General features: G+C 42.1%; 1 protein-coding gene across 1 annotated transcript; it reads left to right on the top strand.

Annotated features, from left to right (window-relative positions):
* Positions 1-9,764: 9,764 nt before the first annotated feature.
* spry2 (sprouty RTK signaling antagonist 2) lies at positions 9,765-13,531 on the top strand. The gene is made up of 2 exons (XM_029756606.1): positions 9,765-10,286; positions 11,641-13,531. Exon 2 carries the CDS (start codon positions 11,692-11,694, stop codon positions 12,736-12,738), a length of 1,047 nt encoding a protein of 348 aa, XP_029612466.1. The 5' UTR covers positions 9,765-10,286; positions 11,641-11,691; the 3' UTR covers positions 12,739-13,531.
* Positions 13,532-14,133: the final 602 nt, after the last annotated feature.

Raw genomic sequence — 14,133 nt, 5'->3', positions numbered from 1 at the left:
TTAAATGTGTGCATTGTTTTCTCCTCTGACAATACAACAGCTGATTCAAAGGGGTTGTGGCAGATATCAAAACTCTTCTAAGGTAGGATACACTTGTGCTTCCTCACCAAAAGGAGGCTATCGAGGAGAGGACTACCTACTAACTAAATTGACACACTCCTCGACCACGAAACCACCAACTTATCAATTTCCGGGTCACACAGGAGAAAGGATGGAGGAGAGGCCATTTTCCCAAATTAGAAAAACCCCATCGGCATTCTGAGTCTGTTCAGTGAGATGGATCTTTTGGCTCCGCTCACCTAAATCAGTCATTCATTTGGCTCCCAAACGTCACTTAATTCAGTAGTGCTTTAAAATGGATGAAAAACCATGACAAACATCACATTTCTACTGTAAAGCCATTGTCAGATCTTGAAATCTGAGTTCAAATAGATTTTACATGACAAAATTAGATTGCTTACAAAAAAAGGAAGATTTTTATTTTTTTAAATTGGCAATGTAAAAAATGTGCGAGGACCAGAATGAGGCTCTCTCCTCCCTAACTATTGTTCCTGCAGTGAGGATTCACCATCTTCAGAGAATGATTGTGTAACTGATCGACAGATAATCGTTGTTTGAAGCTCAACAAGCAGTAGTAGCAGTATGCAAATCGGGGAGCCAAATTAACGTCTCTTTCACTGATGCGATTGGGATACCGATGTTCACCAAGAAATCTGCTCAAAAAGAGCCGCTCATTCGCGAATGACCCATCACTGGTGGGTCATTCAGGAAACAACGGACAACAAAAGATCCACACTAATTATAAATGTACACATCATGTGATTATACCTTCTCGACACGTACAGGGTGGTACCAGCAGAAGAGTGGCAATTTGCCCTGCATCAAATCCTGGCACTATTAGAGATAGATTTGCCTTCAGAAAGTATTCACACCCCTTGACTTTTTCCACATTTTGTTGTGTTAATGCCTGAATTTAAAATGTATTAGATCGAGATGTTTTGTCACTGGCCTACACACACAATACCCCAGTTTTTAGAAATGTTTACAAGTTAATAAAAAATGAAAAGCTGAAATGTCTTGAGTCAGTATTATTCAACCCCTTTGTTATGGCAAGCCTAAATAAGTTCAGGAGTAAAAATGTGCTTTAAAGGTCACATAATAAGTTGCATGGATAGTCGAACAGTGAATTTCAAACACGTATTCAACCACAAAGACCAGGGAGGTTTTCCAATGGCTTGCAAAGAAAGGCACCTATTGATAGATGCTTTCCACCAGACACTGGGAGATTAATTCACCTTTCAGCAGGACATAACCTAAAATACAAGGCCAAATCTACCCTGGGGTTGCTTACAAAAAGACAGTGAATGTTCCTGAGTGGCCGAGTTACATTTGACTTAAATCTGCTTGAAAATAAATGGCAAGACCTGAAAATGGTGGTCTAGAAATGATCAAGAACTAATTTGGTAGAGCTTGAAGAATTTTGAAAAGAAAAATGGGCAAATGTTGCACAATCCAGGTGTGGAATGCTTTTAGAGACTTACCCAGAAAGGCTCACAGCTGTAATCGCTACCAAAGGTGACTAACATGTATTGACTGGTTGAATACTTATCTAATCAAGATATTAGTGTTTTATTTTTCCTATATATTTTTGTTCAAATGTTATAATTTTTCTTCCACCTTGACATCAGAGTACTTTGTGTAAATTGTTGGCAAAAAAATTACAATTACATTTTAATCCTACTTTATAACACAACAAAATGTGGAAAAAGTCAAGGGGTGTGAATACTTTCTGAAGGCATATGTGGGAAAGCAAAGCAAGAGCAAAGACTTAGGCCTAGCCACTAAAGCAGAAAGAATATATTACGCATTCATACACTTCAACTAAAATGGAGTTGAGTGACTCTAGGCTACTGCTTGGGGATTTCATCCAAAGTAAGAACCTGTCAGTCTTCCAGCAATGTTGTTTTTCTATGGATTTGTGTATATATCTAATTAGTGATGGTCCTGCAGAAACACTGTGGGGAGTGCTTTCCCCATTTTCCCCAATCATGTCATCGATGGCATATTTATGAACAACGTTTCGTGCTGTTGAGACTTTCCTAGACAGCCTTGTGTGCCAGAAACTTGACAAAAAAAGATGTGGTTAATTAAAATGCATAGAGTATGATCTCTGCAGTCCTGGGGCAGGATTGGGGCCCCTTGTTGAATTATGAGAAGAAATATTTCATAAAAATGCCACCCATTGGAACAAATAGAAGAGTGGTCCTAAATGAATATAGCAAACTAATTGGCTTTGTGTGATGTAAAAACAGAAAACGTATATGGTAGTATTTTACAAATAGACAAACATTGGCCAATTATGTTTTTGATTATTGTATGGTGTCCTAAGAGGCTCTGAGGACTAAAGAGATTATTTCCGGTAAATACTAAACTAAATCATTAATACACGCAACTTTAGCCCTGAAAAGAGGATATGTGGGGGGGATGTATTGTTAGATTTAGTCATTTGGATATACTATATAACAGAAAAGAGGATCTGTGTGGTATGTATTGTTAGATTTAGTCATTGGGGACACTTTATAACACAATGTACAAATTGAGATTTTGACTGCTATTCTGGTGTCCTATTGTTACCATACACATGTTGTCCAAGTTTAGCTATTAGCAACTCATCAAAAAGAAACAACAATAACAAAAAACACCCTCACAGTTGAAGAGGAAGGATTATTTCTAACAGCGGAGTCAACATTTCACTTCTCCCTCAGCACTATTTTGCTCTGACTATTTCAATGTGATCATAGTCACATTGTAACCATGCCCAACTGCCAAGAAATTGTGTACTGCTGCACTTTTCTCCTTTCAGATACAAAGAGTGGATAAACAGAGGGTGCCCAGGGAGACATTTTTTGGCTCCGGTCTTTAGGTAGGTATCCATAAATCAGCCAACACATAGACACACACACAGTGGTCTAACAGTGAGCACAGAGAGTGAATGGGCACAGGGGCCCTTAATAGTGTAGGGTTGCTGCAGCAGAACAAGTTCTTTCCTTTTAATCCATTTTTATGAGAGACTTTTTGCATTCCAGAGACCCAAACAGTCCAAACTGTGTCTGTAGAAGACTGGCCTGCCACTTTTCCTCCAAAGTAATGCTTACACCATTAAATGAGGTACTTAAAAGAAGATTAGGCATGTTTATTTAATGAATAAACACACTTGATTTATTGATTTTTTTTTTATGGATATGGGCGCACTCAGGAATCATTGCTATTACGGATCCATGGACAATTTCATCCAAATCTATTAACATGATGGATATGATTGCTTTTGCATGGTGTGAGTGGTTTCTGTCAACTTGAGGTAATGAGTAAAAGCACACGGTCAAGTTCATATAGCCCAGGTGTGTGCAAGGGTGAGAAGGGTGAGAATAATCTGCTTGTAAACATATTTCCTTCTGGATTTTACCTTAATTTGTTACACAATGTTCCGGGGTAATAGTTTGGACTATTAATTTGTGATACCTATCTTGCTTTAGTGTACATTATACTGTCATTAAAACTTTGTCACATTGCTCTGGTTGTGTTCTTATGTGCAAAACTTCTATTAAGATAAATAGACTGAGGAAATTAGAATAGTTATTTATGTTTGTCTGGATTCCTAGACTCTGGAGTGTGGACAAGGTTGCCAAGTATCAACTTCGCCATGCCAGAATTCTTCCAGAGAAGTGAGTATAAAAAAGTGTAAAGGCCCTAATCTGAATTTGAAATGCTCCAAAAGTCCAATACTTATCATTTAGGCTCGAGGCTACATAGTTTATACTACCATTGTAAGCAATGATGCAACAACAGATATTTCACTCCTTAAAAAGCCACTAAGCACCTAATTTGTGTCACTCTGAGTGTCTTCTAGTTGGCCCCACTCATGTCACCTCATTGATTCCCAATTAGTGGTTAGTGGGTTGTCCAGTCTCCCCCTCCTACCTAAGTATCAACCAATGCACCAGACAGATTCAGTCATGTGCAAAAGCAGCAGCAAATGTACTCCTCTCATGTACACCAATGGTCCGTTTTATCGGTCAAGAATGTATATAATAGGGGTCTGACATCTGTGAAGACATTCATTGTAAGTACTCTAACCTGTGGATGACTTGTAAGTACTCTACCTCATCTGACCCTGAAAAAAAGGGATTTTGAGAATTTGTTATGGAATTTTGAGGGATAAATGGGAAAAGGTTGAACCTTAATTTGAGCTAATTTAGATGGAAGTTAAATAAACTGTCGGGCATAGATGAACAATACATTTACAGTTGAAGTCGGAAGTTTACATTCACTTAGGTTGGAGTCATTAAACTAGTTTTTCAACAACTCCACAAATTTCTTGCTAACAAACTATAGTTTTGGCAAGTCGGTTAGGACATCTACTTTGTGCATGAGTAATTTTTCCAACAATTGTTTACAGACAGATTATTTCACTTATAATTCACTGTATCACAATTCCAGTGGGTTGGAAGTTCACATACACTAAGTTGACTGTGCCTTTAAACAGCTTGGAAAATTCCATAAAATGATGTCATGGCTTTAGAAGCTTCTGATAGGCTAATTGACATCATTTTAGTCAATTGGAGGTGTACCTGTGGATGTATTTCAAGGCCTACCTTCAAACTCAGTGCCCCTTTGCTGACATCATGGGAAAATCAAAAGAAATCAGCCAAAACCTCAGAAAAAGAAATCTTGACCTCCACAAATCTGATTCATCCTTGGGAGCAATTTCCAAATGCCTGAAGGTACCACATTCATCTGTACAAACAAAAGTACGCAAGGATAAACACCATGGGACCACGCCGCCTTCATACCGCTCAGGAAGGAGACGTGTTCTGTCTCCTAGAGATGAACGTACTTTGGTGCAAAAAGTGCAAATCAATCCCAGAACAACAGCAAAGGACCTTGTGAAGATGCTGGAGGAAACAGGTACAAAAGTATGTATATCCACAGTAAAAACGAGTCCTATATCGACATAACCTGAAAGGTCGCTCAGCAAGGAAGAAGCCGCTGCTCCAAAACCGCAATAGAAAAGCCAGACTACGGTTTGCAACTGCACATGGTGATAAATGTCACGGCCGTCGTAGTGAGTAGACCAAAATGCAGCGGGTATGTGAATGCTCATATTTACTTTTATTAGAACACTACACAAAACGAAAAAACGACCGACAGCTAAACAGTTTTGCAGGCTAACCATAGCAGTGCAAAAACAACTTCCCACAAACACAGTGGAAAAAAGGGCTACCTAAGTATGACTCCCAATCAGTGGCAACGATGTACAGCTGTCCCTGATTGAGCGCCATACCAGGTCAAAACAAAGAAATACAACACCTAGAAGGGAACGTAGAAATATAAAAATAAGGACCATACAACTAACCCCAAAATCCCAACAACACAAACCAAACACACCCCTGCCACGCCCTGACCAAACTACAATAACAAATAACCCCTTATACTGGTCAGGAAGTGACAATAAAGATCATACTTTTAGGAGAAATGTCCTCTGGTCTGATGAAACAAAAATAGAACTGTTTGGCCATAATGACCATTGTTATGTTTGGAGGAAAAAGGGGGAGGCTTGCAAGCCGAAGAGCACCATCCCAACCGTGAAGCACGGGGGTGGCAGCATCATGTTGTGGGGGTGCTTTGCTGCAGGAGGTACTGGTGCACTTCACAAAATAGATGGCATCACGAGGAAGGAAAATTATGTGGATATATTGAAGCAACATCTCAAGACATCAGTCAGGAAGTTAAAGCTTGGTCACAAATGGGTCTTACAAATGGACAATGACCCCAAGCATACTTCCAAAGTTGTGGCAAATTGGCTTAAGGACAACAAAGTCAAGGTATTGGAGTGGCTATCACAAAGCTCTGACCTCAATCCCATAGACAATTTGTGGGCAGAACTGAAAAAGCATGTGCGAGCTAGGAGGCCTACAAACCTGACTCAGTTACACCAGCTCTGTTAGGAGGAATGGGCCAAAATTCCCCCAACTTATTGTGGGAAGCTTGTGAAAGGCTACCCGAAACTTTTGACCCAAGTTAAACAATTTAAAGGCAATGCTACCAAATACTAATTGAGTGTATGTAAACTTCTGACACACTGGGAATGTGATGAAAGAAATTAAAGCTGAAATAAATCATTCTCTGTACTATTATTCTGACATTTCACATTCTTAAAATAAAGTGGTGATCCTAACTGACCTAAGACAGGGAATTCTTACTAGGATTACATGTCAGGAATTGTGAAAAACTTTAGTTTAAATGTATTTGGCTGAGATGTATGTAAACTTCCAACATCAACTGTATAACTAGCTCTAACAAATAGACATTGAGTTTAATCTGATAAAGCCTAGCCTAGTACACTTTCCTGCACAATATGAAAAATGGTACATATATTTTACAACACAACCAGTTATAAAAAAGGAATAACCAGCTTAAAAGCTAAATGTAGCTGTCAGAAGTCCAACAACCAATATGACCTGAGATATGGGGTTCATTACACTGTGTCCTAATTGTTTGTAACTGACCTCGCCAGTCCAATTGAGTGCCAGGACTTTCTCATTAATCCAGACCTGGCATTCTTCAGTGACTCAATTTCTGGCTCTGTTACTACAACAGTGGGGAGAGAGAATGCCCTAGCTGGTTCAAAATCAGTCAGGTTTTAATATAAGAGGCAACACTTCCTGCACTCTCAGTCTAACCTGGTGTAATGGCTGTTCATAACCCGATCTTAATTGGACCAACAGTCTTTGGCGTCAACAGCTGTGGTTAGAGCGAGAAGGCTAACCCACTTGTGTTATCAATATGTGATGCGCTTTTATTACAGATCACACACCACATACCACTTCCTGTTTCAACTCAGGGCTCGATAGGCTTTTCTCATTAATAAAAGTCATGTCTCTTTGTTTCGCTATCTCTTATTTTTACATCATGAGAAAAATGAAACAAACTGTGTCGTAAGCCAGGTAAATGAACAGGTAAAGTAACAGTGAAAATAAAGATAGACAAGATAGCTGTGGAATTAATTGATAAACATGCTATTTTGTTCCATTAGCGAACTCCCATTCATTTCAACCCCATACAGTGTAAGTTTAGAGGAGATTGTCTCAGATGTTGGCGGGGGGTGACTTTGTAAAGCCAAACTCCAGTCATGTCAAGTTTATCTTTTGCCTGAAATCCCCAAACTCTGCGTGCACCATTTCCGTTGCATCCCCTTTTCATCTTTTGTGCAGAGATGGGAAAGGGGTTGAGAGAGGGGGGGTTGAGAGTGAGAGAGAATTAGAGAGAGAGGGAGAGAATTAGAGAGAGAGGGGGGGAGAGAGAGAGAGGGAGGGGGGGAGACAGCTGTTCCTTGTATGGTTCAGGAAGCAGGATTTGAAGTATGGCTTTAGGGTTATTTTGGGATGGATGGGACACAGCATTGAAGACAGGAAACACAGCTGAAGCAAAGGGAGCTGGGGGGGGCACAGTCCTTGTTCTTCCCCTGGAAGGGGGGTGTAGGGGGAGTGGGTCAGTGTAAGAGACAGGGGGGTAGGATATTGTCGTTTATTGACAGCCTTTTTAAAAGTTAACTTCCTGAATGTCCCTCTCTCCTCGTCAGTCCACTCCCCCTCCCCCTTCTCTCCCGGGGGGCTTGGCATTGACAACATGTGACAAGGCGAATCTAGAGCCTATCGAGCAGTGGGAGTCCCAGACAGACAATAGGGCTGTCACTTACCTTTTCCCCTCTGCCGCTGAAAGGGAGGCCCCGAACAATGGCTCCCCCCCAGCTGGAGGTCGCAGTGTCTCCGGCTTTTTGGGAACTCTCCCAGACAACAAGAGGCATTCATCACTATAGAAACCCTACCTTGACCCCTCACCACTCTCCTTTCTCTTTCACTGCATTCTAGAGAGGTATATGCATGTTCCCCCTTTCTGTCTATCGCCCTCTCTTTCTTTGATGACAATAAAAAGCAGTTATATTGTTGCCATGTTTAGGCTTTCATTCCTTTAAAGTTCAACTCCTACCACAAACAGTGAAGCAAACCAAGTTGTGGTGGACCGAACTTGTATTATCTGTAAGTGGCTAAGGGTACACTTTATGTCAATCAAATGGTTTTAAGGACATTTCTACACGGAGGCCTGTACGAACATCCCAGCTTTACATGGGCCCTGCTGGGGAGAGGGGGATGGGAGAAGTGGCATTGAATATTGGATGAAGTATGGAGGGAAGGAAACGAGTGAGGACAGAATGATAGTGTGTGGGCTGTATTGAAGGAGGGAAGGGTAGTATTTACAGACGATCCATATCAATGCATCAATCTCTGTATATGTTCAATGTAGTTGAACAAGAAAATTATCATCTGAAGGTTGTTCCTGCAGAAACAAGTAGTGTCCTGTTCATCTGTAATTCCACAAGAGGGCACTACTTTTCACATAATCACAAATTGAGGTGGATAATATAAAATGCAGCCTAAAGTGAATGTTCGTTGTAAATTTAATACACCCAAAAATGTAGGTAAACAAGGTCTAAACACAGTCATAGAGATGCAATCAACACAAACTTTGTGTACAGTACCATTTTCTTAATTCCAGTAAAGCATTAACATAACAAACTAGAATGTAGGGAATCAAGTACTGCATCATGAGTAGGAATGATCATCCCATTCCCAGAGATACTCTGACTGCCACTTCCCATGCTTTTCCATCTCTGATGTGGATTTGCTTCCTGTATCTCCTGTATCTCCAATGCTTTGATACAGCTGAAACATTTACAAGGCATTTGAGAGTTCAAGAGAGTGCCTTTTGAAATGCATGATGCCCCTCCATGTTGCCTCATTCAGAAATGGCCTACTCACACCATCGAATTCCACCCTACATGCATAATCACCCCCCACCCCACCCCACCCTGAAATTGCTGTCCAATGACAACTTCTGCAAATGGCCCAAGTGAAAACCGGGGTATTTCTTACAACCTATATGGTCCTCTCCTCTGACAATAGCACAGTAATAAGCATATTAAAATAGATTGATAATAGCCAACCCTACACCTTCTCTAAGGGCACTGCGTTCATCCACCTCTGGCCTGCTCGCCTCCCTACCTCTGAGGAAGCACAGTTCCCGCTCAGCCCAATCAAAACTGTTCGCTGCTCTGGCACCCCAATGGTGGAACAAGCTCCCTCACGATGCCAGGACAGCGGAGTCAACCACCACCTTCCGGAGACACCTGAAACCCCACCTCTTTAAGGAATACCTGGGATAGGATAAAGTAATCCTTCTAACCCCCCCCCCCCCCCCCCCTTTAAAAGATTTAGATGCATTATTGTAAAGTGGTTGTTCTACTGGATATTATAGGTGAATGCACCAATTTGTAAGTCGCTCTGGATAAGAGCGTCTGCTAAATGACTTAAATGTAAATGTAAATTATCAATAGTTTCAATTGCAATAACCATTGGAAACAGAAAAATATAGGATATTGTTTTGCAAGAAAGTCTACTTTTAGAACTCGATTCAGTGCTGCTACACACGTTCTGAACAAATGCCGCCTATCAAGCTGCAGACCTGACATGCCTTCAATTAACGTAGCCTAGGCTATGTTACAACGTTTTGCAACGCCTGAAGTTTTGTCACTGGGATTGTGTCCCGTCCCCTGCAGTTGGGAACAGTTTGATAGCACCGGGTGTGAATGCAAGCCCTGTAGCTACAGCCAATGAGCTGGGACCGGATACGAGATATCCTCTGAAACAGCAACTGCTTTGTCCCCCCTCACTTCCATATGACGCCATTTACAGCATAAACCCGACCTCTTCTCCGGAAAGAGGAAAAAACAAGACGAGAAAAACTTGAAAGGACCTCAGTGTGCAAGGCAGCCAAACATTAAACAATTACAGCGAGTATTTTTTAGAACTGTCCAGCCTACGTCGGAGTGCAACAAACTCGAAGGCCGTTGGCTATTTGCGTACACTCAACGGATTCAAAAGTATCGCGTGCGCATTTTGTTCACTTTTCTAATTCCCAAAAAAAGTGGAGAGCCAGCAAGCCCCTAGTGATTGATTCGTTTTTGGCACTATTTCGCCTCGGGTTCTCTCGCAGTGGAATGTATGGCTATGTTTTTGATCTCTTAAAATTTGAATCTGGAAATATTGTTTGTAGGTACTTTATCATTGCATTGGATCGTGTGCATGGGATTCCAGATGAATTTAAGCAGGAATAAACTTTCCGAATTTGGAATTTAATACAACAAACGGGGCTGAAGTGGTGCGAACACGGTGAGTTCGTAAAAATAAGTTTGTACTATGTCAACAACAATGTAGCCTAAATATGGCCGTTACAATGTTTAAAAGTTGTAACATAAGAGTAGCCTTACCAATTCAGTTTTATGCATGCTCTCGGACTCGGGAGTTCCAACTGCCGACCTGCATTGACTTTCCCCATCCTTTCTCCAACCTTCCCCGTGCAATCCCAGCATTTTCTCATCTGAATAGGCCTACAGTTTCTTGCTCTAAAAATTAGGGTTTTAGTTTTTCCCCTTCTGAATAACGGTCTAGACATCACCCTCTTATTAAACAATTGATTGCCTGTCTGTAGATCATGCATTTTGACTAGATGAATTGAGTAAATACAAATCTGTGAACGGTAGCCTACACATAAACACACATTTAGCGCAGTTGAAACGTGTTTTTGTTGTTTTATATTCAGAACAAAAATAGAGGGCTGTCTTACATTATAGAAGAAAGGTGGAATGAACAAATTTAATATTTGAATGTTTGGTGGGGCTATTGGCGTTTGTGGCTATTTCATAATAGGAAATTGGGGTTTATACTTTTCCGTCTCGCTTGTCCATTTCTCTATGTAAAGCCCATCTCAAATGTCATGGTATTTGGGCTCATCCGCTGCCATACACACGCACACTCAAACACGAGCGTCATGCACACCATGATGTATTAGGCTAATAATTTCCTCCAGAGTGAAATAACAAATCTTTAGAAATGTTCAATTATGAGTCCCTCGAAACTAGCAATCAGTTGTTTTTCACTCATTTGGAAATGGTGGCAACGAGTCTAAAGTCTCTACCTTCTAGTTATGGGACATATAAGGATGCATGTTTTGATACACAGTATGCGCATGAAGACAGACATGTTTGAGTGCCTCAACTTTTGTTGAAGTTGTAGACGAGCCCTGTCTCAGCATTGCCTCGTGTTCTCTTCATTGCATGCTCTTTATATTCCCTGTATATATCTCATGTAATAGGAAATAGTTGGTATGTACCTAAGTCCTCCAATCAGAAGGGCCCAGCATGCCAACTGTCAATCCAATGTTTCATTATGTCAAATCCTTGTTTTTGTTCTCCTATCATATGAAATGGTAAACAAATGGTGAAATGCTGCCTTAGAGGTACTGTTAGGTATATATTATGTTGTTGTTATTTATCACAGCCTTTTAACACCAAACAGAAAGTGCCTAAGGTAAGGGGATGAGATTGGAATTGCGTAACAACTCCAGTTGGTAGCTAGCCAACCCATGTTGCCAAACCCCAGTTATGATTTACATAGGGTCGTTTCTACTCAAATGTCACCTGGTTGTCTCATATATATATATATATTTGCCTGTCTTTCTCTCCAGGACTTCAGATGTGTTCAATGCCAGCCGGAGGGGTCCTTCTTCAGAGCCAAGATGGAGACCAGTACTCAAAATGGCAGTGGTGGTGGAGGGTCGGCCGGCTTGCTGCGTGCTCTGCGTGACAGCGGGAGGCTACACCGGCCTCACCATGCACAGGAAGGGCAGCCCGATCCTGGGGTAAACCCCGGTCAGCAGGCCCCTGTGCTCTCGTTGGATCAGATCAGGATCACCAGGAGCAGTAATGAGTACACAGAGGGACCAACGGTGGGACCCATTGTGGTCCCTAGGCCCCCTGGCTCCTTGCCCACCCAGCAGAAGAATGACCTGGTGGTGCCACTGGGCCTGGGGACCAATGAGCAACTGGAGCCCCAGGACCCCAGGCCCAACCAGAGGAACTTACTTCCCCAACTTCAACAACTTCCCCAGCCCACACACTCCACAGTCCCCCCTAGGGATGCCCAATCTCTTTCTTCTAGCACAGAGGGCTCCAGAAACAGCCCGAGGACCAGTACAGGCAGCACGTCTTCCGTGCAGAGGCTCCTGGGTAGCCCGGCAGTTAGCGAACGGATAATCAGGACCCAGCCCAAACGGGTGGAGCTTAAACAGGAGGAATTGAAGCCCCTGGCGAGTACGGTCGGAGAGGCGGTGGTGGTCACGGTGCCCGGTGCCCCTGCCGCTAGGGAGGGTAAACACGTCTACCGCTGTGAGGACTGTGGCCGGTGCAAGTGCCAGGAGTGCATGTGCCCGCGCGCCCTGCCCTCCTGCTGGATGTGCGGCCGGCGGTGCGTATGCTCGGTGCAGAACGCGGTGGACTACGGGACTTGCGTGTGCTGCGTCAAGGGCCTGTTCTATCACTGCTCCAGTGACGACGAGGATACATGCGCTGACAAACCCTTCTCCTGCAGCCAGTCGCACTGCTGCGTGCGCTGGTCGGCCATGGGCCTCCTTTCCCTGTTCCTACCCTGTCTCCTGTGCTACCTCCCAGCTAAAGGGTGTCTCGCCGCGTGCCAGAGCTGCTACGACCGCGTCAAGCGACCGGGGTGCCGGTGTAAGAACACTAACGTTGTCCACTGTAAGAGCGTCGACTGTAAGCCAACGTAAAGGGAAAGTACCTTGGGTGTAGTGGATAATCGATGGGGGTTGACAACTTTGGGCGACTGACACGATCACCTCATCACGTTTTGGCACAGTAGTCGGAAGTTGATTGGGGGATTGGCTAAGCTGAGCTGTTTGACTTGGTTTGTGTCGTTTGTTTTCAGCTATGGTTGTTAATACAGGCTGCTTGATCACCAAGTGTCCTGATTTTGTATTGTTTTAATCGAAGTCCAGAATGTTAGCCCTTTTGACATTTAATACAACTGATATGCTATGGACAGACTCTCCTTACTAACTTGTTTGTGAATAGTAATCGCAAAAGTATGTAAATTAGCAAATGACCTCCTCAGAGATGTTTTATTTTTGTATATATAATATTTCAACTGTGAAAAGCATTCTGCCAAACCAGAGGCACTTTGATGATAGATCCATATATATTATATAATACAATGTTTAATGTTGTACATTCATGGGAATGTATATCAATCATATTTTTATGTTTGCCTTACAAGAGAAGGACATTTACACATCTTATCCCTTCAACTCTACTTGTAAATTGTACAGTGACCCTATAAGAAAATCTTTATTTTCTAATTTCAACATTTGTTTTAGTGGAAAGAATATTTATTTGAAGTTTTATTATTTTATAAAGAAAATATTTATTTTGAGAAGCATCTTAAAAAAAACATCAGCCTGTTCAAGTACTCTGATGTTGTTGCAAGTTAGGGTGACTAGGGTGTCAAATTGGATACATATGTTCGCTATGAAATAGAAAAATATATTAACGTTTGAAATTAAACCCTGCTGTTTCTGTCAGTTTTTGTGTGTGCATGCCCAAAATCTTCACGTTCTCCTCGGGGTAATGTTTTATGACATCAGATTGGGACGCTATCTTTTATTGTCTCGGCAGGGACTGATATTCCAATGCACACTTTGCCAGCTTGACATTATGGCTTCACTGCCCAGAACCAATCCCTTGGAATCTACGTAATAACCCAAAATGCTACACTGTCAGAGTCAGAGAAACTTGACACTTTACATTTCAACTTCTCCGATCTAGATGGATTAAAAAGCAGGATAATAAGGCAATATGGATTTGAATCAGAACTTATTTTAGGTATCTTCATGTAGGAGAGGAGAATGTTGACTAAACTCAAGATCTCCCATCCCTCTACTCACTGCAGCCCTTGTTTAGTTCAGTAGAATGTTTGAGAGAAGTCTGATAGCACATGCCTCTTCTGAGGTATATAGCTGGGGGGGGGTAGAGCAGAGCAGTAACTCACTAACCCATCCGTGTTTCCTGTGTGCCAGATGGTAGGGAGGAACATACAGCCACATGATCTTATCCCCCTAGCCCCACATGTTCCACAGCTTCAAACTCAAAACTTCAAGCCAGAGACC

Source organism: Salmo trutta, chromosome 6 (genome assembly GCF_901001165.1).
Source record: "Salmo trutta chromosome 6, fSalTru1.1, whole genome shotgun sequence".
Classification (NCBI taxonomy): Eukaryota; Metazoa; Chordata; class Actinopteri; order Salmoniformes; family Salmonidae; genus Salmo; species Salmo trutta.
Note: the sequence above shows the minus strand (reverse complement) of the source record. Positions and strands in the feature narration are given on the sequence as shown.

Bases quoted from the DNA above. Each gene is read 5' to 3' on its own strand.
- spry2 (XM_029756606.1), top strand. From the start codon at position 11,692: ATGGAGACCAGTACTCAAAATGGCAGTGGTGGTGGAGGGTCGGCCGGC.